Below are 26238 nucleotides of genomic sequence, written 5' to 3'. Positions count from 1 at the left end.
TGCATGCGTAAATGTAGCTATGGGTCTGAAGACTGAGGGTTCAAGCCTCACACTAGGACTTGGGCGCTAGAACTTGGCTGATACACCAGTCCAACACTGAGGAAGTGTGACATTATTAGAGGTGCTGTCCTTTGGTTGCCTGTTCAGGTGGACCTTAAAGATCCTATGGTCCTTGTCAAAGTTAATGCAAAGTTTTCAATGTCCTAGCTAATATTCCTCCAACGACCAACACCACCAAAAATAATCTTATTAACTGGACATTCATCTCATTGATGTTTGTGGGACATTGCTGGTATTGAATAGCTGCTGGCTTTGCCTACATAACAGTCATCACTACACGCCAAAGTAGTTTACTAAGTGAAGTGCATTGAGACATCTTGGTGATATGATAACGTGCAAAATAAATGCCAATATTTTTTCTCTTCAAGTCTTATAAAGGTGTTATGATTATATGCTGTATTGGATCAGCAAGTTTCTGTAACATAATAAAGAAGGGGTACTATGTTTTAGACCATGTTTGCCAATATTTGAGCAGTGTTGATTTCATGGCTAGCATTGTATTTCTGAATATCAGACAACACAATTGCATTTTGTATTCATAAGATTGCAAGATAGATGCGGAGGAGCAAAGCCATTCAGCACTTCCTAGCCCATGCATTCAGAAAGAACCTACAACCTCGTTATTTCTTAAATGCTTCCAGAATTTTCAATTCCTCTACTCTATAAATGAATATTACCAGTGTCTCCTGTACTCCCATCAATTTTGGTAAAGGGACAGTGTTGTGTGTGTGTGGGGTGGGGGGGGGGGGGGGCGGTGCGGAACAGCTATTGGTAGTTGTGAAAATTAGGCAATTCTGAAGATTTTCTTGAAGCCACAACATTTAAAAAGCTGTGTGCAAATAATTTTAAAGGGAATTTGCTCCTTAAACTTTGGTGAACTACTTTTTAGTTTAGAATGGGAAAAGAGCCATGAGCCAGCCACGCCACAATTGGTTGATCACGCATCTGGGTGACATTTGCATTACTGCAGCCTATGTTTACAAATAGTCTGAAAAAGGTTGAATATTTTTCCATGAAGCCAATGGCCCTTTTGTTCCTTAAAGGGCTTGACATTTATCACTGCAGTCATCAATACTTCAGACTTTGGGAATTGCTTATTAATGCAGTGATACTTGGGTTGCTGCTCTTCACACTTGTTTTTCTATACAATGAAACTTCAAATCAATCAATTGAACGTACAGCCTTTCTCCATACAGGAGACCCGCAGTTAGATAAAATATGATGTCACTGCTGCAGACAGTAACAACTGATCATTACTTGAACAATTATTTTAATATGGAAGCTATGATTCTATTCAATGTTCAATAAGTTTGCTATTCCCTTCTCCTGAAGTTGCTGACTTTTGCTGTGGTACAGTTGAGGTGTGGAACCAAATGATCATTCCACAGGTTATTTTTTCCTCTGTGAAAAAGTATTTGACCAAACTGCCATTATAAACTATTGACACTTTAGTGAAATAAAATGTTATAGCTTTACGGACAGAAGAATATATACCCCTACACATCAGAGTCTAGATAGGAAATGTTGACAAGTTATTTTATCTTGTGATGCATCACAGCCAAACCTAAACCACAAAAAATGTCTGCTTAATGAGTTAGATCAGACCTAGAAAAAGATGAATGAAAGAAAGAAAGAAAGACTTGTATTTATATAGCGCCTTTCATGACCACTGGACGTCTCAAAGCGCTTTATAGCCAATTAAGTAGTTTTTGAAGTGGAGTCACTGTTGTAATGTAGGAAAGGCGGCAGCCAATTTGTGCACAGCAAGCTCCCACAAACAGCAATGTGATAATGACCAGATAATCTGTTTTTGTTATGTTGATTGAGGGGTAACTATTGGCCAGGACACCGGGGATAACTCCCCTGCTCTTCTTCAAAATAGTGCCATGGGAACTTTTACGTCCACCTGAGAGCGCAGACAGGGCCTCGGTTTAACGTCTCATCTGAAAGACGGCACCTCTGACAGTGCAGCACTCCCTCAGCACTGCACTGGATGTGATGTGAAGCTTTGGAAGTGGATTTTTTTTTCTCTAAGGGTCTAAAAACATAAAAAGTAATGCACTTCAGCTTTAATTTAAGCAAAGAAGATGGCAGTCACAATAATAATATGCCCATCATTCTTTTTCTGGTGGCTCTATAGATAAGTGTGCTACCTGATGTCATTCTGAACCATCTAAACGAGTAAGATCTCAAGGTCAACTGAGGCAAAAGTTGGCATACCACATCATTGTTTGCGGTGTATGCACATAGACTTAAAATAAAAATCATTGTCAAATATTTTTCAGTTAAGTCATTATCCCTTTAAGGACTTGACTTTTTCCACTGTAGTAATCAATGCTTCAAGCTTTGGAATTAACTACGGATTCAATGGTACTTGAGTTGTCAGCATCCCTGAGTTATAATGGAGAAAATCTGGCAGGATTCCTTTTCGTCATTGATGTCTAGTGGCTCCTGCTGGTAATTGTGCATGTGTGAACATTATAGGAGGACAGGATCAGGTTTGGCTAGGATAGCCTCTGTGGTAAATTGCCAGCTGACACACACTGCCTGGGCTGACACATAAAAAATGGCCACAGGAGGAAGATACTGGAGGAGTGTTGCCATTTGTTGAATCATATCCCAAAAAAGCCTTCAGGAGAGTCAGGCAGACAAGGGAAGAAAATTGGGAAAAATATTTAAGAACATAAGAATTAGGAGCAGGAGTAGGCCATACGCCCCATCGAGCCATACGCCCCCTCGAGATTCAGTAAGATCATGGCTGATCTTCGGCCTCAACTCCACTTTCCCACCTGATCCCCATAATCCTTGATTCCCCTAGAGTCCAAAAATCTATCTATTTGACTGTTTCGAGAATTCTTGTTGTACCAACAAAAAATGACACTGTCTTTTTCTGTTTGACATCAAACCTAAGCTCAACATGTTGCATGATGCACACTGTGAGTTCCTTCACATTGTGACAGAAAGGTCTTCTTTGCTGTATCATTGCTTGCCGGAACTAAAGAAATGCCAAGTTACAAGTCTGTTTCACACATTAAAAACATACATCACAGTTTGGAATGGTAGAAGTATTTTAGTAACAGCAAGGTAAGTTGTATTATTATCTTTCTGTGCAGCCATCCATGTGCTAAAGAGATCATATTGCTTTCTACTGGATCATCACAACTTTCCTTAAAAAAAAAATCAGATTTACAATAGCACAGTTTGCTAGAACATTGACCTCACCCCTGGGATTTGCATTTAAAATCCATCCCACGTGAATGCTGAAATCTGGCATTTCTGCGGGATGGATTTTAAATCTCAATCTGTCACTGGCCATTACTGTCAAATGTCAAACAAATTCTGACAGCTTCTCTTTATTATTCCTCATCACTTTTTCTCCTCTACTGGAAAAAAATGGATTCCTTGCTGGAATACATTCCCATCTTCAATGGTCACCCTTCACACAAATGGCCATTATTCATTGTGAGTGTGCGCCCAGACAGTGAGCAGGCTATTTGATTGCAAGAGGCATCAGAGTTAAGCTCAATCCTCCCCGTTCATTCACCTTCGAGCAGAAGTTGCTGGTTAGCAATTAGGAATGGGAACTCCAGTTGGCTTTCTTCTCCTAATGCAGGTGTGTTGAAGCCAATTGTCGTACTCTAGTGCTGCCTTGGCTGAGAACATCTTACTCAGCACTGACCAGGGATTCAGAACTGTGACTTTCCTGATTTGTATGGTTCAGTTACCTCATTGAGGCATTGAGTGACCCTCCCACCCCCTAGTTCAGATACTTTCAGTCCGATTCCTAGAGGGTACAAGTCAACAATCCAAAGCTGAGCATTCAATGGAACTAGTTTAATTGAGTCATTGTAAGTGAACACAATGAGATATGGCCTGGGAAGTACTGGTTCTGTAAGATATGCTTTCTGAGGAGTTTAAATAATCGTACAGGAAGACTGACCCTTGTACGTTTCTGATCTCAAGATGCTCAGTTATGCCATTTGCTCAGAGCAGAGCAGATTCTTTTCAAATTCAATTTATGGTAAACATTATGAATGCATATGTGGTCATCGAGTTGAGATAGTTCAGTGCTGGAAAATAAAACACTTTCCATTTCAGGCACCTAGGGGGGAATTTTTCCAGCCCTGGGAGGCGGATATGGAGGCGGGACTGCTGGGAAAATGGCAGAAACTGGGAGCGGGAACCGAACCCGCTCCCAACCCATCTCCGTGCCATCTTCCCGGTAAGCGGGTCCCCGAGTCGCGCAGGGACCCGTCTCCTCGCGGCGGGAAGCAGATTACAGCCATTTAACTGCCTGTTAATAGGTAGTTAACAGGCAGTTAAGAGGCTTATCCCCATTTTACCCCTGCAAGTGCGGGCTTCCTGATGGCTGCGAACCTTGCCAGGGTCAGCGAGGCGAGCAGTGGGTCTGTAGGGGTGAGAGGGGTTGAAAGTGCGCTGTGGAGGTGAGTGATGGGTGCAAGTGTGGACAGGTAAGTATGAGAGGTGAGTGTAAAGTGTGAGAAAAAGTTTACTTACCTCTGTTTCTTCCTACAGGCTTCAGCCCTTGGGGATCTGGAGGCGCCTCATCTCAACGGCAGAGATGACAATGGCTGCTGCATTCTCAGATGTAGCAGCCATCTGATTTCTGCTGTGGAAAGAGGTTTGGTGAGTCTTCAGTACAAGGGCTCACCTTAGAACAGAGATTGTCAGCGTTTGACAGCTTCTCAAAGCAGTCAAACGCTGACAATTCATCTGTCAAAAATTTTTGACAGATGAAACGTCATACGCTGACGTCCTCTGTCACCGGCTTTCCCTTAATTGGTCGGCTAAGCCCGCAGGGCAGGCTTAACAAGGTCAATCAAGAGAAAATAGCGTGGGTTGGCCAGACATCATTGGGGGCGGGACGAAAACCCGAAAACCAGCAGTCCCGCCCCCAACGCACCCCCATTGACAAAATCCAGCCCCTAGTGTCCACATCATACACTCGCACCTTAGGTACAGCATGGTTAGATGTAAAATAAAGCCCCCGCTACTTTGCCCCAACAATGTGCCTCAGGCCCAACCTTAGAAGAACAGTTCTTACTGGACTAATCATTTCTCCATTTCCATCACCAGTCATCCTGCTGCCTCTCTGAGTACACTTGTCAATTTAGTGGCATATTAGGAGTGGGCTTATGCTGTGGAAACAACTCAGATCTAGACTGAGATAGTCTGAACTCATTTTACTTAATAAAAAAGAAAGACTTATTTATATAGTGCCTTTCATGACCTCAGGATGTCCGAAAGTGCTTTACAGCCAATTAAGTACTTTTGAAGTGTAGTCACTGTTGTAATGTAGGAAATACTCTTACAGCAACATACAGAGAATATTACAAAAGGCTTGATTGTCTGTAGATTGTTTCTAATGTTATAATAAAATAAGGATGTAAATGAATAACTGGCAATCTGGTGCCAAAACAACAATATTACATTCATAAGTAAGTGAGAATGTTGTGAGAATAAGGATTTGACACGAGAGACAAAAAAGAAACAAAGGCTTGTGAGGAACACTGAGGGAGCAATGAGGTAATGGGGGGGTGGGGGGAGATGGTGGGGATGGCAGGTATATAACCAGATCCCAGACAGGATGGATCATACGGTAAAAGGTAGTCAGCAGGTGGTTATGAGTACAGTAACCCCGAACGACATATCTGTACAGGAGCTCAGGAATAAGCTAACATTGAAACACTAAAATGAAAGAAGATAAAACTACATTAAGGTGTGTAAATATTAATGCTAGAAAACAGGATTATTGAACTGGAGGCTATTGTCGCAATAGGAAACTACAGTGTGATGGGAATATGGCTGAAACCAAATTAATTTCATATTCAGGGGTATAGAGCATTCAGAACGGAAAGGAAAAAAGACAGAAAAAAGGGTGGTGTAACCATATATGTCAGGGGCAACTGGGAGGTAAATGAAGTTGATCCTGAGGGAGAGGTAAGCTACAGAAAGAACTACTTTGAATAGAAATCGCTAATGTGAAAAAAATCCAAGTTAACATGAGGAGTAAATGTTACAGACCAGCCGCTCAGCACAAGGAGTTTTCGCTGTGAAGAGATAAGAAGGGTGTGTGAGAACATGAATGTCACTTTCATGGGTGATTACAATGAACCCAAAATAAATTGGGAAAACACAGTCAAAGTGGACGAATGTAATGCACGGCTGTTTCACGACGCGATGCATAAGAGATGGCACGAGAGGCACTGCTTATTTGACCTGGTATTTGGAAATGACCCAGACAGTCTAAAGGAAATGGAAGTTGCAGCACCCCTATGCTGCGCGTGCGCTTTGAACTTAGGTTTTTTTTGCAGGTTTTCCCGGGATTGTAAGCCTGCAGGATTTAGAAATGTAAAAAGCAGGCACAAGGCCTGCTTTTTACAAGGTAAGTGGTCAATTAATTAAAATTAAAACATTTTTTCCACAGGTTTATTATTTTTAAATACTTTAAAGCAAGGTAAGTTTATTTTTAGCCCAGTTAGAATATAAAATTATTTTTTTCAAAAAATTAAATTATTGTTTAAAATAGTTATTTAAAGTAATTTATAGTTTATTTAAAAAGTGTGATTTTAAAAAAATATTTATTTGAAGGTTTACTGCTATTTTGGGGCCGTAGCATTTATAAGTCTTGACAGGTCTTCCAGGATCGGAATTCCACGGGGCCCTACAGCTCAACTGCCGGCGCGCAAGGTAAGTGCAGGTCGGGGGCTTACACCCGTGGGAAGCCCCCGACCTGAATTTCTGGGCCATTCAATTCCAACATGAAATGGGAGCAAATTAAATACAAGACCATAAGCAAGGTTTATGGGCTAGATTTTCAGTTGCTAGCGCCAGCAGTTAGCGCCTTAAGAGAAGTGATTTTCGGGCGCTATGCGTGTAGCGCCCGTGCGCAGCGCAGTTTGCGCCCCGCCCCAAATTAAGTTGCCCGTTAGCGCCGGCGCAAAGTTTAGCGCCCGCCCGGATGCGCGCGCAGAAAATGACGTCACATCCTCGTGCAACGCCCTTTGTGCGCCCCGATTCCAAACTTCAGTCGGACCGCCCCATTGTGCGGCTGGCGGCCGGAGCGTTTGGAAAAAGGAACGCAACACAACCAGCGCGGGCCCCGGGGGGCGCAAATTAAAGGGGACGTGCTCTCCAGTATAAAGGCCAGCCTTTTTTCAGAAAACACTCTTGTGCAACGCATTTCTGGAGACACAACAAGGAGGATAGCTAACTGGTTTCAAGCAGCAAGAGCTCAGGTATTTTTGGACTCAGGCCAGAGCGCTGCAAGTGGCCTTTTGGAAATTTGAGTGTTTGCCAGGATTTGATGGGGGTTGCATGGGGTGTCAACGCGGAGCTGCAGCTCCATGTCCGTAGGGCTCGCAGACGCATTGTGAGGGGGGCAGCCCTGGCTAGAGGCAGAGGGGGCTACAGGCGTCGGCCACGTAGGCCTTACCCAGTCAGGCTATACCGCCAGCAGCGCTCCTACCTAAACATGAGTGCCGCGCGATGTGTTAAAAGGCTCCGATTCCGAAAGGAGGTGATTGCAGAGATCTGCCACCTGCTTCGCCGAGATCTGCGGCCAAAGCTCAGGTGCAGGACGTCTCTGTCGGTGGAAGTGAAGGTGACGGTGGCATTGAACTTCTATGCCACCGGCTCCTTCCAATACGCTGCTGGGGACATAGCAAACATCTCCCAGTACGGCGCGCATCGCTGCATCCGCCAGGTGACCGAAGCACTGTTCAGAAGGAGAAGCCAATTCATCTCCTTCCCCATGGCCCTGGAGAGCCAGCATCAGTGCGCATTGGGATTTTCCAGACTCGGGGAATTCCCCTTGGTGCAGGGCGCCATTGACTGTACGCATGTGGCTTTCCGGGCCCCTCTGGAGCATGGCGAGCAGTATCGCAACAGGAAGGGCTACCATTCTCTGAATGTGCAGCTGGTGTGTGACCACAAGCAGCGCATCATGGCAGTCAATGCCAGCTTCCCAGGCAGCAGCCACGATGCCTTTATCCTGCGGCAGAGTACTGTGCATGACATGTTCCAGGCACAGCCTCCCCCAAGAGGATGGCTACTCGGGGACAAAGGCTATCCTTTGTGCACCTGGCTCATGACCCCGCTCCGCGCGCCCAGGACCGCTGCTGAAGAGGCCTACAACGAGAGCCATCAAACCACCCGCAACATCATTGAGCTAACTATTGGGGTCCTCAAGCAGCGGTTCCGCTGCCTTGATCGCTCCGGAGGAGCTCTCCAGTATTCGCCGGACCGGGTCTCCCAATTTGTGGTGGTTTGCTGCATGCTACACAAACTGGCTATCCGCAGGACTCAGGCACTGCCACCTGACGTTGGACCAGCACCTCAGGAGGAGGAGGAGGAGGAGGAGGAGGAGGAGCAGGAGTACGTTCCCAGGAGGGAGCGACCAGGGCCAAGGGCCGCACGACGCCACCTTATTACACGGTACTTCTAAGCCCCCTGTCAGGGAATGGCCAGGGGCCATGAGGGAAGATGAATGCAGCCGCTCCGCAAGCCCTCAGCCGGCGAAGCCAACAAACACTAAGAAGAACAACCATGGAGACTGCAGGAATAAAGATAATTTTTCATTACACAAAAATGAAAAGCCCTTCCCACATGAATCCCCAAAAACAATAAACGGGCCCCACAAAAAGCCCAACAAACGACTCACTCCCACAAACTGGGGAGGAGTCACTCCACCTTTCTTCAAACCGGGCCTCAACGTCGGCCTAACGCAAAAAATAAGCCCTCCAACAACACAACCATGGGCAAAATAAAGATGGCCACCGCCATATAAAAGGAAAGCTGGCCACACCCTCTACTGAGTGGCCCGCGAGGGCGAGACCTTGCCCAGCCTTTTGCCTCCCCTGCCCGGCCTGCTGCTCCTTCGCAAGCTCTGCCCAGTGGCTGCTGCGAGGCTGGGGGAAGGCGCCTGAGGCTCAGATGCCCTTCCGCCAGATGCCGCTGGGGGGCGGCCTACACGGCGTTTGGGCCTCGAGGGGCCGTCTGCTGAGTGGCGCACCTGAGCCTGGCCACCATCAGCTGCAGCCGCTTGCCCTTGACGCCCCAGTGGGGGAATGGCGGCGACGGATGGCGCAATGTGGGCCAGCTGGCGTCTGGGATGCGCTGGCTGGTGCTGTGGCGCGGTGGCACTCGGCCGGGCCCGCACTGCAGGATCCGCAACAATCAGCCGAGGGGCGGCTTGCTGGGATGGTCCAGCGCGGCGGCTGCCCTGGCGATGCCTGCCTGAGACAGCGCGTGTGGCAGCAGTGAGTGCCCCTGTTGTCCTGGTGTGCGCGCACATCACATCCGCCAGGGTCTTGACGGCATCAGTCAGCATGCGGCCACTCGCGGCAGTTGCTGCCCCGAACTCGCGCACACTGGTCGCCAGCGACTCGATGGCCTCAGGCATGCGCCCCACCACGCTCATGAGCTCCGTGTGGCGCCGGTCCGAATCCTCGGCCATCTTATCCAGCTTCCGCACCTCCTCCGAGGTGAAGGTGTCCGGACTGGAGTCGCGACTCTCCCGCTGGGGAGGAGGGGGCCGAACTAGGGGACCCTTGCCACGTTGGTGGCGGCGAGTGTGCCGATCAGCAGCACTCCCCTCTGATCCTTCCCCCCTTTGGGGGGAAGGCCGCGGGCCACGCGCACGGCTCCTGGGTGGCTGGACACCACTGGTCCCAGAAGCTGCATTGCCCTGCGACAGTTCCTCCAGGCACTCGTCCAGTGAGGAGGTGTCAAGCATTTCCTCCTCTCCTGCGGGACGTGACTGTTCCCCCGATGGTCCGGCTTGCTCCTCCTCCTCCTCCTGCTCGGAGGTGCTGTCACTGGCAGCTTCAGGGTCCTGGTCGTCACCAGCTGAAAGCAGGAATGCACAAGAGTAGCTTCAGAGTGAGGAGACGGCGTCAGCGAGGGAGTTAGGACTGGTGGCATTCAGCGCATTGGTGGGACAGTGGCAAAGGAGGTAGCTCGGATGGGCCAGTGCGACGCGAGAGGGCCAAAAGGCGAGGTCCTTACCATTGCCGGGCAGTGGAGGGTCGGATACTCCGCATGCTGTGGGGACGATCACACGGGCTCCCATGAGCACACACACGCGCTCCTCCAGCCGAGTGAGCTTCTGCAGCTTGGCGCGGCCACCCCTGGCACGGGCCTGGCGATTAAAGGCTACTTTAGCCTGCAAGAGAAAGGACGGGCTGTAAGTGCACAGTGTAGCCCTGATGTAGTGTGCACTGCCTCCCATGGTGGAATAGCTTGGCCAGAGTGAAGCCCTGATGTAGTGTGCACTGCCTCCCATGGTGGAATAGCTTGGCCAGAGTGAAGCCCTGATGTAGTGTGCACTGCCTCCCATGGTGGAATAGCTTGGACAGAGTGAAGCCCTGATGTAGTGTGCACTGCCTCCCATGGTGGAATAGCTTGGCCAGAGTGTAGAGTGGCGAATGGCCAATTGATGCTCATGACTGTCCCAATGCTGCTGGCTGAGGGCTGGCCAATAGGACTTTCAGCTCCCTTTGCCCATCATGTCAGGTGTACATGCAAGAATGAGGAGGAGACTGGAAAGGGTACTCACCCTGACAATCCTGGTCAGGTCGTTGTATTTTTTACGACATTGTTTGTGGGTCCTGGGGGCATCGCCGGTGAACGTCACCCTCTGGGCGATCTGCTTCCAGGCTTTGGTGTAGTCGTGGTGGGTTGGATTCCTCCCACTCTCTGGGAACAAGATCTTGCGCCTCACCTCCAGAGCTGTGACCATTATGTCCAGATCACCCTCTGAGAAGCGCAGGGCACGCTGACGGGCCTTCTCTGGCGTTGCCATGACTCCCTGGGGCTGAGCAGCAGTGTTGAGGCCTCTTTGCAAGGCTGCAGTGTGCAGGGCGTGGCAGCAGACCAATTCGTCCCTTCCCCCTTTAAGAGCTGGTCGGCGCCACGGGGTCTGCTGTCAGTCCAAAAATGACCGCACCCGCGCTGCGCCCCGCCTGGGCGCTATCCCTCTGGACCGCCGGCTTAGCGCCTAAAGATAGTAGTGGAACGCCTCTTTTAGCGCTCCACCAACCTCTTAGGGCGAAGCCACTGAATTCCCGGCAACGGGGCGCTACTTTGGGGCGGGCGCTAACTTCGGGCGGGCGCTAAGGTTAGCGCCCCAAAACTGCCTATACTGAAAATCTAGCCCTATAACTTTAAAAGGTCTAAATTCAAAGAGATGAGAGAAGATTTAAAACAAGTGGATTGGAGAAGGATGTTCAACAACACTTCAGTAGAAGACAAATGGGATACCTTTAAAAGAATAATTCTGGCATGCATGACAAGTAAATGCTTGAGATCAACATCCTCAAACCCTGAATAGATTAACAAACAACTTAAAAGTGAAATAAAGAGGAAAATGCCCTCTACAAACCCTGCAGGGAGAGAAGAGAAGGAACTCTCGAATGAATATGAGATCACATAAAACAAGTTAAAAGAGTAATCAGAGAGGCGAAGAGGGAGACCTAGAAAAAAAGCAAAGCTGCAGAGGCAAAACATAATATTAAAAAATTCTTTCTAAACTGTCCCCACCGCTTATAGTTAGTGGCCACTTTGGTGCTAACACGATTTGCCCACTATACACGTTGGGCGGTTTATCTTCTCCATCTGCAACACTCAGGCCTAGAAATTCAGTGGGCCTTGCGCCCACTTAGCGCCTAAAGAGGTCTTCTGCGCCGGCGGGGTTGGTAGCGCGGAAATTGAGTGCAGCGTTAAAGGCGGCGGTAGCCGGTAGCGCTGCGCCGGCACCGATGACGTCATCGGTGTGCGCAGCGCCCCGGTTCCGTCCCGATGCCGGCCCGACGCCCATATTCAGTTGCGGCCGCCTCTTCCGCAGCGGCCGCAAACAACGTTCGTGAAACACGGCCTTCATGCAGCGTTAGTGGGGCGCATAAAGGTGGAGGTGCGGCCGGCCGCTTTTTTGGCGGCCGCCTGCCCGCACCTCCCTCCCCGGCCTCCTACACCACCCCCCCGCGGCATTGGTGGCTGATTCCCGCGAGCCCGGCACTTCTCCGTGGTGCCGGGCTCATTTGCCGGCAGAATCCAGCGGCGATCTCACGGCTGCAGGCAGCTCCTCCTTAAGAGAAGGAGGAGGCCTGCAGTACCCCAGCCTGCCGCACCGCATCGGGTGGCGCAGCGGCAGCTGGAGCGCTGAAATTCACTTTCAGTGCCCCAAGCGGAGGCGGGCACACCCTGGAACAGCGCCCGGTTCCGACTTGGGGCGCTAATAGTGAATTTCTGGCGGGCGCAATGGGCTCCGGGCGCTGCGCAAACTTTTGGGCGTTAGCCTGCTGGCGGGCCTTAACTGAATTTCTAGGCCTCAGTCCCTTACGATTAACCTAAAATTTAAAAAGTAAGTTCAATGCTCTTTGAAAAATGTAATTTAATAAACCAGTCTGGATACAGTGAGAGGTTCTGGCAGGTGTACTACAGCGGAGATGAAAGATTATCTGAAAGCTACTTTGTACTTTTGGAGCTTAAGAAGGTGCTGTTTACTTTTTTAACATGTTTCTTACTGCAGTCAGGGCTGAGTAGTGCAAGCTGTAACCCGACACCAGTTAGAGGTGATTAAGTATAAAAGGTAACGAGCTGCAAACTATTCATTTAATATATGTCTCTGCCCGAAATGTGCAACCTGTTTAACATGCTGGAAGTGCCGACTTTGGAACTGACTATAATGGAAAATGAAAACAGTTAGCGCTATTTGCCCGATTGAAATGATTCCCTGATTTAAACGTTGGCAGTTTAAGCGGTGGGGACTGTACTACAATAACAAGATGACTGCCAGAGAGGTGAGAACGTTAAAAGATGCGAAGGGATTTGAAACTCCGGATGAGCACAAGATAGTAAATATCCTGAATGATTACTTCCTCCAAGTATTCACAAGTGAAGACATGAACAATGTGCTGTCCCTCCAAATGAGAACGAACCAAGACAAAATTCACAACTTGGATATTAATGAGGTGGAAATCCTAGACAATCTGAAAAGGCTTAAAACAAATACATCCCTGGGGATGGATTGTTTTTGTTCTAGAGTGTTGAGAAAGACTAGTGAGGATGATTTACGAGACTCTGGTAATCATTACACGGGAGTCAGTGGACACTGGGGAGGTACCAGTAGATTGGAAACAGGCTAATTCAGTATCCATATTCAGAAAGGCTGACAAAACAGAGACAGACAAGTACAGATCCTTTAGTCTTAATTCAATTCCATTTAAAATAATGGAATTGATTGTAGGAGAAAAATTCAGGTATTTGCATGGAACAGTAACCTAGTAAACAACAGTCAAGATGTCTTTACGTGGGGATAATGCAGCCTGACCAAGGTCATTGATTTCTTTGAAGAATTGACAACCCAAGTAAACTGTGGTAAACACTGTGACATTATGGATGTATTTAGACTTCTAAAAGGCATTTGATAAAGGTCCACACAAAAGGTTACTAACTAAGCTAAAAGCTGTGGGGAATTAAGAGCAAAATATGGGTATGGATAAGAAATTGGCTGAAGGGTACAAAACACCACGCACTGATTAGACAGATAGGCTGCAATTTTGCAAATGGATGCGGCTTGGGAGCGGGTCAGCTGGTTTCCGGCTTCCAGTCCCGCCCCCAACTGCATCCGGCCCACGGACGTGATTTTACGTCAATTGGCCTTGTTAAGCCCACCCTGCGGGCTTGCCGGCCAATTAAGAGGAAGCCGATCAGATGACGTAATTTGATGACGCGTCATCTGCTGGTTTTCTTAAAGGGACCATGCACAATTTTTCTTTGACAGCTCATTTTTCAGTGTTTGACAGCATTGAGGTGCTGCAAACACTGACAATCACTGTACAAAGGTGAGCTCTTGCACCCAGGCTCTCCAATGACTCCCTCCATAGGCTAGAACAGATGACAGCTACAGGTGAGGTTACAGAAGCGATCTGTCACTGGAGAGAGAGGTTCTCCCAATGAGGTGGGAATAGACATCCAATTCAAAGTTACCTACAGAAAAGTGTAAATGCATTAAAAATGATTTTTCCCAACATTTTCTTACCTCTGAAACTCACGAGTGCACCATTGGATCCTTCACACCACTTCTGCAACTGTCATCAATGCAGAAACATTATAGCAGACTCACAACACTTACCTGGCATGGTGTCCGAGGCAGAAGCAGCAAAATTGAAAAAGAGCCTGTTAACAAGTATCAGGTACCTGTTAACAGCCAGGTAAGTGGCTATAATCCTCTTCCCGCTGCGAGGTGTCAGGTCCATGCACAAATCGGGGACCCGACACTTGGGAAGATTGATTGGAAGTGGGTTGACAGCGGGTTTCCTGCCTTTCTTTGCAATTTTGACAGCGGTCCCGCCTCCAATCCTGCACTCTGAGGACCGGCAAACTTCCGGCCAATATGTCAGGGTGGGGGAAATGTACTGAGTGGGGTGCCCCGGAGCTCAGTATTGGCACCACTGCTGTTTCTAACTTACATTAATGACTTAGATCCAGAAACTCAAGAGAGGTAGTAAAAATCCAGAAACTCAAGCGAGGTAGTAAAAATCCAGAAACTCAAGCGAGGTAGTAAAAATGAAGGAGGCAGTCCGGAAATTACAGAATGGGCTAAGCAAAATATGTGAGCTGCTGAAAAATGGCAGATAAAATGTAATGCAGAGAAGTGTGAAGTATTTCACATAGGAATGATAAATGTGTGACACATGTACTCTATGAATTGTGTTGAAGCAGACCCAGGAGTCTTACTAGATTCAATGCTCAACATGCCCAACCAAAGCAGAGCAACAATGAACAATGCCGCTGGCTGCTTGAGACCAAGACCAATATAAGAGAGGTTAAACTGGGCAACTGTTTTCGTAACAGGACAAGCTGTTCTATATAGGCTATTTGTGGTAGCCTCCGGTGAACAGTGATTTATTTTTTAGATGTTCACAATTGTATTTCTCATCAAAGCGTGAGGCAACACCGCAATCAAAACAAAAATAATTAGCATATTTTAGATATAAAAGCAGTGGAAACAGTCAGTGGAACATAATGCACAGCACAGGGAAGATCAATTAGAATCTCAAGGTTCTAAACATTTCACATTTAAAGGGCCACTGTCTTCATGAAAACATACTTGGCCAAACATTTTTAAAAATTTAACAAGAAATCATTTTTATCATGATGATTTTACATACTAATGTTGATGTGAGTGATTTAAGTCATGATGTATCTACGGAAATGTATTAATTTTTTATTTGCTTAGAAATGCAATTTTTTTCAAGACTTCCCTTCCAGCCCATCAAGTTTCTCTTTTGCCCTCCTGCCCCGAGGACCTCGTCGCCCACTGGGGTCTGGTCACCATTTGATACCTTCCACAAGTGGGCTTTATTCACATGTAAGCCTAGAAAGTGAATGTAAGCAGGATAGTCACCACCATCACAACCAAACCAATGTCTTTTCTCTCCACAAATGCACTTCTTTCAGGGCTCCCTGATGCAGGAAGGATGTTCCCGATGTTCGGGGAGTCCAGAACCAGGGGTCATAGTCTAAGGATAAGGGGTAAGCCATTTAGGACAGAAATGAGGAGGAATTTCTTCACCCAGAGAGTGGTGAACCTGTGGAATTCTCTACCACAGAAGGCAGTAGAGGCCAATACATTAAATATATTCAAGAAGGAGTTGGATATATTTCTTAAGGCTAAAGGGATCAAGGGGTATGGGGAGAAAGCAGGGACCGGGTACTGAATTTGGATGATCAGCCAGGATCGCATTGAATGGCGGAGCAGGCTCGAGGGGCTGAGTGGCCTACTCCTGCTCCTATCTTCTATGTTTCTATGTTTCTATGAATGATCAGGAATCAGACTCTGGAAAATTTCACTCCTAAAATTACAGTGCTCCTACCACTGTCCTGGCAGTGAAATCAACATTAAGCAGCAATTGAATCTGAGGTCCACTGGTCTGTATAGATCAGTTATTCACTGCTGAGCCATGACATGATCCCAGATAGTACCCGTTTCAGTGTCTGAAAGAGGAACAGACGCCTGCCATTTTGTCACAGTGTAGGAAGGACAACCGACAGGAAATTTAACGCAGACTATTTGCACATATTCAAGGAAGCTGGATCAAGATTGTCATCAGTACAGACCTGGAAGCAGGTTGCATTCCTCCATGCCTTTACAGCCTGATGCATGGAATAAATGGACCCAACAAGGGAGGACAGAGAAAATAGACAAAATAAAATAATCTAAAATGGTTAGCACAAAAGCAAGAGGAGAATCCAATAGATTGGCAGACACTCAGATGCAGATTCATCATGTGACCATCACGAATCAAACACAAACCTCCAAAACACTCGCTGCTAAACCACTACGTGAAGGGTGAATGGCTCGCGCCACAAATGAAAGTATTAGGTTTATGTAGAAAGAAAATAGGGAAAACATCTATTTTTAAAAGGCAATCCAAGACCATTTCCTTACAGTGTGGATCTTTCAACATGATTGGAAATTGCATTCACTATGGTTGCCACCTGCCTGCTTTCGGAGCACACTGTATGGAGATTTTATAATATGCAAACCAAACTCAAAGGGTGCAATTCTTAACTGGTAGCTGCACGTTTCTGACCTCAAAAATGGCGGGGTACCTTAGCTGCACCATTGACGTCCAGTCTGCTGCAATTTTCAGGTGGTCCGGTAAATGTGCAATCAGCATGCCTGCCACATTCTGACGAAAGGCTGCTTAAATGTACAAATCAGGTCCTAAATCGGTTGTTAGACCCCATGTGCAATTTTCAGGCACAAATGGATGGAGCATGTGCCATGCATACTCTACCCGTTTGTACCAGGCATCAATCAGTGATGTTTAAATGATGCCGGAACTAAAAATCTTTTGGGCTTCTCGGACATTGGCTTTGGGTGAGTGGCACTGCCAGTCCTGTCCCTCTGCCGACTATGCACACATTTCGGGCGGAAGTCAGAGATCACCGCCACCCCCCACCCCCTGCCTCCCCACCACCCCCGAAGATTCTCTGTTTTTATGATGCGGAGGCATTAACAATTGAATTTATTAACAATTTGGATGAATTTTCATTGTCAGCAACGCAAGCATTGGAAAACCTGCATTTCAACACATGTAAATCACACACAAATATGATAAGTTGAATATTCCGACAATAGTTTACAAGCCCTAAATTTAAATCAAAACACTTGGTGGGATCCAAGTTAATCTCGACCTCCGTTTTAGTTTACTTACATGTTGTCATATTAACTTTGAAATTATGAATGGATATTCCATACATGTTTAATAACCATCAGTTTCTATTTATATCCACCACAGGATTTTTCACAATGACAAAAGGTTCAAATAACTGGGAAGTTAAGTCAAAAAATAACAAGTTGGTAGCAAGGGAACGTAGCCAGAAGTTGTTTTTCCTGTAAAATGAAATAACTGATGCGCCAGGTTGACACCATCCCACACCAGCACTGTAAAGCATCCCTTTAATGTTCAAGCCATTCCATGCACACTCATCACTATAGCGGGGGGGGGGGGGGCGGCAGTGAAGTTATGTCTATGTCTCAACATTCACTGGAACTCAGTAAGACACTTCGCAAGGTGCGCATAGATCTGTCCAATAAGGTGAAGTGTTGAAAATATAGATTTCACTGTATGACAACACATTACCAAAAACTTCACATGAACATTGGCTAAACCTCTCAAGTGCCTACCCTTGTGTATTAGTTGGTACGCTTGCAGTAGGATTAGGGTGAGTGTGAGGGGTGGCTAGTGAGATGGGGAAGTGATAATGTAGACAGAGAGGGGTGGGTGGAGGTGTAAGGTAAGTTGGTGTGAGTAAGGATGTGCAGGAATAGGGTAGGGAAGGCAGAGTGATGGGTATGTGATGAATGGCACAGCAGGGTGAGTTTGAGTGTGGCATTGCAGTAACGTTTTGTGATCTACTGAGATCATAGAAAGGTTTGCACCACTGCAGCCAGGTCCTCCTGACAACATCCCTGCTTGTGTCCTCCTGTGCAATGTGCTACCAGACTGTGTTGATACCCTGGGGAGGTCTCTTCCACCCATGGGAAGGGAAGAGAATCTCCCTGCGTGCTGTGACTCCCTCCATAAGCATATGGAGGGAGTCATGCATGAACCTGGGTGCAGACGTGCACCTTTGTGCAGTGCTTGTTATTGTTTGCAGCACCTCAATGCTGCAGCACAGTGACAGCACAACTGTCAAAATCAATGTGGCCATGGTCCCTTTAAGGAAATCGGCTGATGATGTGTCATCAAATGACGTCATCAGACCCGCTTCCTGTTAATTGGCCAGGAACCCCGCAGGGCAGGCTTAACAAGGGTAATCTATGGAAAATCTTTTTGAGAGAGCGGCTGCAGACGGGAACAGGACCAGAACCCGCCAACCAGCTCTCCCGCCGCCTTCCCGCCTCCGCAGGGAAAATCCAGCCCTCTAGAGAGAGTGTTTCCACTTGTGGGGTAGAACAAAACTAGATGCCAGCAATATAAGAGAGTCACCAAAATATCAAATAGGGAATTCAGAAGAAACCTCTTTACCCAGAGAGTGGTGAGAACGTGGAACTCGCTACCACAGGGAGTGGTTGAAGTGAATAGTATAGATGCATTTAAGGGAAGCTAGATATGAGGGCGAAGGGAATGCTGATAGAGTTAGTCATAATAATGGGTGACTTTAATTATTCAAAGATACACTGGGATAAAAGTAATGTAACGAGCAAAGATGGGAAGTGTTTCTACAGTATGTCCAGGACTGTTTTCTAAATTAGATTTGTTTGTTTTTAGTCCAAAAAAGGAGGCAGTGCTGGATCTAGTTCTAATAAATTAAGTGGGGCAAGTAGGTAAGGAGAACTTCTATGGAACAGCAACCATAATTAAGTTTGATATAAAAACTGTAAAAAAGTCAAAGATAAAGGTACATCACCAGAAAAAAGCAAATTTCAATGAGATAAAAGGGGAACTCGCCCAGTAATATTGGAAAGAAAAATTGGCAGATAAGATCATGCACGAACAGTGATCACTTCAAACAGGATATGATTAGCATAAAAAAGACATATTCCCACACAATGATGAGAGTGCGGTAAAGTTGGAGATCCTTGGATAAGTAGAGAAATTAAAATGAGACTTGAAGGAGAGGCAGATGACAAATCTAGGCCTAATAATTCAAAACAAAATCAAGCATAGTGAAGAAAACATAGATGGGAAGCAAAAAATATCAGAAAGACAGACTGGTGGGTAACATAAAAAGGAAATAGTATCAGCTTTTATAAACACATAAAAAAAGCAAAACAAAAGGGACAAATTAGAGACCAAAAGGGACAAATTAGAGACCAAAAGGGTCCCTATTTACTTGAGAAAATATAATTTTATGAATGAAGGGGCAGGTTACCAAATTTTTTGGACATAGAATCCCCTGCCAGAAACTGTGGTACTGTAGAAGTAAATTCTATAATAGCTTTTGAAAGGGAATTGAATAAATATTTGAAATGAAAAAATTGAAAGAGCATGGGAATGGGACTAAATGAGGGCAGACGGTTCAGGGAAGATCAGCTTACGGAGACCGTTTGCAGTAGAGAAAAGAAGCCAGGGGTTACCTTTGCATTCCAGGATGATCCTGGAGTAGTGAGTGGTTTTGGCAGAGGAAAGCAAAGCTCGATAGTGCTTGATGTGGTGCAGCTAGATGTGGCAATTGAGCACTTGGATTTGAGGGACCAAAGATGGGGGCCATACCAGAGGGAACAACCAGGATGGGAGAGGGTGAGGATTTTATTGGGGACAAGGGCATCAAAGACGAGGTGAGGGAGCGCTTGAACAGATCAACAGCTGCAGAACTACTGTGGCAAATGGAGGGCCAAAGCTTGGACAGTTGGATTTTGATAGTACAATTGCAAGTGTCTTTGAGCAGAGTTTTTCCAGGGGCTGAAGCAGAAGGAATGGGATTGGAAGTGGGTAGGGGGTACATGAAGTGAGGGATACAAGAAAATGATCAACAATGGCCTGGTCTATAATTGAGACTTGGGCCGGGATTTTGCTCACCTCAGTGAGTCTGGGGTGTGCAATGTTGGTGGTGGTTCACGGCCCTGCTGCTGGCTCCATCCCACTGTCTAAAATGAATTTACGTTAATCCCACCTTGTTAAGTCCACCCAGCGTGTTTCCCGGCCCAATTAGCAGAAGTGGGTCTGGTGACATCATTCATGATGCGTCATCAGCTGGTTTCCTTAAAGGGACCATGGCCAACTTTCTTTTGGCCTTTGTGCTGTCAGTGTTCTACAGCATTGAAGTGCTACAACCACTGACAATCACTGCACAGAGGCAGAGGGCTGCACCCAGGTTCTCCGATTACTCCCTCCATATGCTTCTGATGGGCGGATGGCACCTGCCCAGGAGACCAAAACAGCCTGGTTGCACATTGCATAGGAGGGCACAAGCAGGAATGTTGTCAGGAGGACTTGGGTACAGTGGCGCAAACATTTCAATGATCTCATTAGATCACAAAACATTAGTACCAAGCCGCACTCGACCTCATCCTGCTGTGCCTCTCATCACATCCCCATCACTCTGCCTTCCCTACTCTACTCCTGCACATCATTACTCACACCAACTTACCTTGCACTTCCACCCATCCCTCACTCTCTATCCACATTATCACATCCCCATCTCACTAGCCACCCCTCAGACTCACCCTCATCCTTGTGCAATCATACCAACTAACAACACACAAGGGTAGCCACTTGGGTGTTTTATCCAATGTTTGTGTAAAGTTTCTATCAATGTGCTGTCAAACATTGAAATCTTTATTTTCAACAATTTCTGGTCTTGGACATATTTGTGTGCACCTTTGGAAGTGGCTTAGTGAGTTGAAGTGAATGGTGAGACATAACGGTACCCCCAGCAATGCTGATGAGTGTGAAAGGAATGGCTTGGGCATTGTAGGGATGCTTTATGTTGTTGGTGTGGGGTGGTGCCAACCTGGTGCATCATGTGGCAGCCAGGGTGTACAGCGTCAAGTGAAGTAAATCTGGCCATAGTGGGGCCATCCCTGGCCTCCTGGGTAGCAATGTGCTCGGGTGCTGATGCCCTGTGTCCTGTGCAGCATCAGGTGATTGCGGAGAAGGTTGGTGTTGTTGTTGCTAATGCTGCTTGGAGCTGATCGTGGTGGGATTCTGAGGACCAAGATGAGAGAGTATAAAGGGCACCCGTGCTAATGGAATAGATGGTAGGTGAAGTACAGATGACAGAAGCGATCTGTCAATGGTGAGAAGTAATGAGGTGAGTCTGGATGGAGACTTGGGGAAAGACTTGCAGCATGCTGAATCTGTTGTGGAAATGCAGTGAAGAACAGTTTGTGGCTGAGGAAAGTGATCAGCTGTCAGGTGGGAGCTTTTACTGCACATTTGAAGCTGTCAAGTAATCAGCTGGAGCAATGGCCACTGAACTCCTGCCTCAACTTGACAGACGTGGTCACCGAACAGCATGGTTCCCGTGGCCATGAAGTTAAAATTAAAAAGTAAGGAAAAAAGCCTGTTAAGAGTCTTGTAAGTACATTATAATGAGTTTAATTGGGTCACCCGCCACTGCCCGTCGGGTCTGCACAGCGCTGACAGACCCGACATTGAGAAAGGTGTGTTGTGCCGGGTTGACTGCGGGTTCCCGACCAGCTGTCAAAAATAAACACTTTCCCACCTGACCCACCACCGATCCCGCCTGCTGACACTCTGGAAAATTCCAGCCATGGGGAGTAGAAAGGTCACTTCACATGGCAAGGTTGAGGGATGGACATGAATATGGGTAGGAGAGTTTATACAGAGGGAGAGGTTGAGAGGGGACAGGAGAGCAGTGAATTCAGAGGAGAGAGGGCAAAGGTGAGTTGAGATGGAGACTAAAATCACTGAGAATGAGGTGTTACTCAGTGCAGAGAAAAGGAGGGAGGATATTTCAGTGAGAAACTTAGGGTGAGGCTCTAAAAAGACTGGCTGAAAATATTTTGACATGTATAAATCTAACATCGCCCAAGAACAAAAAACATAAAAATAACAAATATTAATTTGGTCTTTGTCGTATCTGAACAGGCAATACAGCAAGTTCGCACAGGGCGGCTGTTGGAATAATCTGCTCTTCTCCATGTGTGAGACAGGTCATTTCCCCACAGGACTTTCTCTGTAAAAATACCAAGTTAATGCTAAATTATGGATCATTTTGTGATTTAGATTTATAATCACTGGGAATTGAATCAAGATGGCTAAACTCTTCTAAGTTAGGATCCTTAAGGATATTAGCTCTTAATGTGATGTAATAAAATTTTCATACCCCAGTAACCACCTAATGCATTGGCATAATTTTTAACTACATGAAATACTTAAATAGTAACATCATACGTTTGAAGTTTTGGATCTGAATAGGTTTATAATTTCATAAATATTAGAACAATTTGCACCAATTACCATGTAGTTCTACAGAGCTTTGCAATATGAATTTTGGTCGTCACTTAAATCTCTGGGTTCTATAAATACTTTATATCCATTAGGATCTGTTATGGGATTAGCTAACAAAAATTTGTAGCCTTTTTACAAGGAACATTTGAATGACATTATCATTAGCATGTACCGGCTGAAGTTGAATAGTTGAGAAATCAAACTCTAGGTACTTGGTATGACAAAGAAATGCTGTGAATACACAGCAGGTCAGTCAGCGTCTGAAAAAGACAGGTCGACATTTTTCAGCAGAATTCTGACAAAGTGTATCTACCAGAAATGTTAACCTGAAATTTTTCCCAGAATCGCTGATATATTGGCAAAATTTTCTGTTCTAATTTCCAGCATTCACAGTTTTTTTGTCTTTTTATTCCAGGCTGTTGGTAATCACTGAAGAAGAGACAATGGCATCCCATTCACTTTAAACTAAAAGAAATGGTGGCCTACCTGTAAAATTTCTAACTCAAGAAGTTTTACTAAGTGCTGTACAGTCATTTAGTGCAATGGTCTGTCATCTTAAGCACTATCAGAATGAAGGTGGGATTTTCCTTTCAAAGCATTTGAAGGTGCATGAGCAAATTTAAAACTCTAACCCCAATTTTAACCAGGCGAAGGTCGAGGCGGGGTGAGGGGGTTAAACCGCCCCGACCTCGGCAGCGTGAGGATTAGGAGATTTTAACTCCCAGACCTCATCTGAATAGACTCTTGTCAGTCTCTCGCCCAAAACCGTGGGGATGCAGCAGTTGGATGGAGAGAGCGCAATGTAAGGTAGCACGAGGCAAGTGGCTGGGAGGGGATTCAGGGGTTTATCGCAAACGGGGTGGGGGTGGGGCACCTGGGACAGGGGAGGCCATAACTTTCCTTCCACCTCCTGGCACCAAAAAGAAAAAGTCAAAAAAAGTAAAAATCACTGACGTTTTTGGGCCTCTTCTGCCGCCAATCCTTCTTCCCACTAGGTTGGCCTGACGAGAATGCTACAATGGCATCCCCACACAGGCCTCTGGTTAAACTGGCTTCCTTGCAGCCCAACCTGCATAGTTAAGGAAGGCTGGCACCAATTTCTAGCGGGTGTCCCTGTTGCCTACTCAAAAAAACGGGTGGGGGGTGGGTTAAATCTTAACCTGACTCGCCCAGCGGGAAACTGACTGAATCAGATGGGCTGCCTGTTTTACATCCCGCCTGACTTTACTTTCAATTAATACCAGTGGAAAGTAAAATCAGGTGGGGTGTAAAACGAGCAGCCGATCCGATCCGATCCAATCAGTTTCCCAAACTTAGCTTATTTCTCTCGTGTTGAAATCAGAACCTGTGGGAAGACAGTGGGACCTCAGCCGCAAGTCCCATGGCCGATTTTAACTGCCCGATTCCCACAGGGGTGGGAGTAGTTAAAATCGCCCCTTCTGTATGTTTTACAAGAATACCTTAAGATAATCTGCCATTCAATCAGTAAAGCTGGAAAAAGATATTCAATTTTCCGTTTAATTCCTTGAACCACTGAATATCTTTTCTGCTTTTCAATATACACATTCACTTTTTAAGATTGGCGCAAACTGAGATGTGAATCGCTGTCAAGGACATGGCTGTTAAGAAAGACCAACATTTTCCGTACAGTGTAGACAGAAGTGGCACTTGTACAAATATTTTGAATTGTCACCCTATTTATTCGACGTGCCTCCCTTATCTTTCCCGTAAGAGAAACAGGAAGGAAGGGATGAAAACAATCTGTTACATACAGTGAATCTGAAGTTATCCACCTCACTCCCTCCTCAATGTTTTATTTAAAAATTCCAATGTTTTCCAAAAATACTTAAGACTCCAAATGTAACTCTGACTTCACTGGAGACTGGAATCTAATTGTGAATGCTTCCCTTGTTTTTGTAAAAAAAAATGTAAATACCACCATTGAAGTACTGTACCTGCCGCCAAGACCCCAGCAACTCAATGGCTCACATTCAAACGTGCTGTTGCAAAATATATTTTGCTCTGCTACAAACACAATAGAATTCTGCCCATCAGGCATGAATTTCTGTAACTGATGATGATAAAGTAAAACTGTACACGATCTTAGAAACGTAACAATTGACAGCAAACTTTGAGTGCACAAAAAGTTGGGGTAAATTATATACATAATACGGCAGAATTATTACACAGTCCTAACTGAGTTAGTTAGGAGTGGCTGGATAAGGACAGGAATCCTATTGTCATAATATTCATGCAATGAATTGCTCTACAAGGTTAAACTAAACCATGCCTTACAATACCACTGGAAATAGCTCCATTCTTAATGCGCATATATAATTGATTTTCATGTCACCTGAAGATATTCCACTGCAAAACAAGATTTAACAGAACTGCTTAGTTTAATTCCTTACCATTTTCTGCATCAGACTTCCTTTCCTGTTCAGTGTCAGTGAGGGAAAGCATTGAATTCGCACGGCTCGACAGACAGGAGCTATGTTCGGATTTGATTTCTCGCATCCACAATCTTAAAGCATGATCTGGAGATGCAGCCCCTTCTGTCTCAGTATCAACGTCAGATCCTATTATCATAGGGTACCCATGCTGGGAAGGATCACACATATCTGTCTGATATCCACCACACAACACTGGTGGAGCCTCACAGAATTCCAAGGCTGAAAGAAACAAAAGGAGAGGGAGAGAGAGAGAGAGAGTGTGAGAGAGTCTGACACTGAGCTTATCAAAAGAATGCATCTGAAAACAGGTTAACAGGACATTATGACAAGCTGCCTTTCAACCTTTCTAACTGGAAGGCTTGAAGAACAAGCTCTACAGTTCGACTGAATAAAATCAACAGTGAGTTGACTAGGCATACAAACACCAAAATTTTAAAAGATGTTTGTTGAATCATTACACAGAAATGTTCATTTATTAGCTGAAACATATATGATATAAAGTAATTCCAGTACATGCCATAATCATAGAATCAAAGAAACTTACAGCACAGGAGGAGGCCATTCGGCCCATTGTACCTGTGCTAGCTCTTTGAATGAGCAGTCGTGCTCAGTCTCACATCCCCGCTTTTTGTTCATAACCCTGTAAGTTCCTCATCCTCAAATACCTGTCCAACTCCCTTTTAAAATTATAACTATAACTATCTTCATCACTATCTACTGCTTTGGCAAGTTTGGTATCATCTGTAAACTTTATAATGCTGCTCCCTACAGCTGAGTCTAGGTTGTTTAAGAACATAAGAACATAAGAAGTAGGAGCAGGAGTAGGCCATTCGGCCCTTTGAACCTGCTCCACCATTCAATAAGATCATGGCTGATCTTTGACCTCAACTCCACTTCACTGCCCGATCCCCATATCCCTTGATTCCCTTTGAGCCCAAAAATCTATCTATCTCAGCCTTGAAGATACTCAATGGCTCAGCATCCCTTTCGGGTAGAGAATTCCAAAGATTCACAACCCTCTCAGTGAAGAAATTCCTCCTCATCTTAGTCTTAAATGGCCGACCCCTTATCCTGAGACTATACCCCCTAGTTCTAGACTCTCCAGCCAGGGAAAATGACATCTCAGCTTCTTCCCTGTCAGTCCCCTTCAGAATCTTTTATGTTTCAATGAGATCACCCCTCATTCTTCTAAACTCTAGAGAGTATAGACCGAATCTGCTCAATCTCTCCTCATAGGACAACGCTCTCACCCCAAGGATCAATCTGGTGAA

The 26238-nt window shown here is 45.9% G+C and overlaps 1 protein-coding gene across 5 annotated transcripts in view; it reads right to left on the bottom strand.

Moving 5' to 3' along the window:
• Positions 1 to 26238, bottom strand: part of tenm1 (teneurin transmembrane protein 1) — a 1268320-nt gene that overhangs the window by 721731 nt on the left and 520351 nt on the right. For all 5 annotated transcript variants that reach the window (XM_085999260.1, XM_085999278.1, XM_085999249.1 and 2 more), the window contains exon 3: positions 24926 to 25186. In XM_085999260.1, the coding sequence (XP_085855386.1) occupies positions 24926 to 25186 (261 nt within the window). The remainder of the gene's footprint in view (positions 1 to 24925; positions 25187 to 26238) is intronic.

The sequence above is a fragment of the Somniosus microcephalus genome, chromosome 1 (genome assembly GCF_052327205.1).
Source record: "Somniosus microcephalus isolate GS21.2 chromosome 1, FLI_Smic_1.0, whole genome shotgun sequence".
Taxonomy (NCBI): domain Eukaryota; kingdom Metazoa; phylum Chordata; class Chondrichthyes; order Squaliformes; family Somniosidae; genus Somniosus; species Somniosus microcephalus.
The sequence above is the reverse complement of the archived record's forward strand: the minus strand, read 5'-3'. Positions and strand labels throughout refer to the sequence as shown.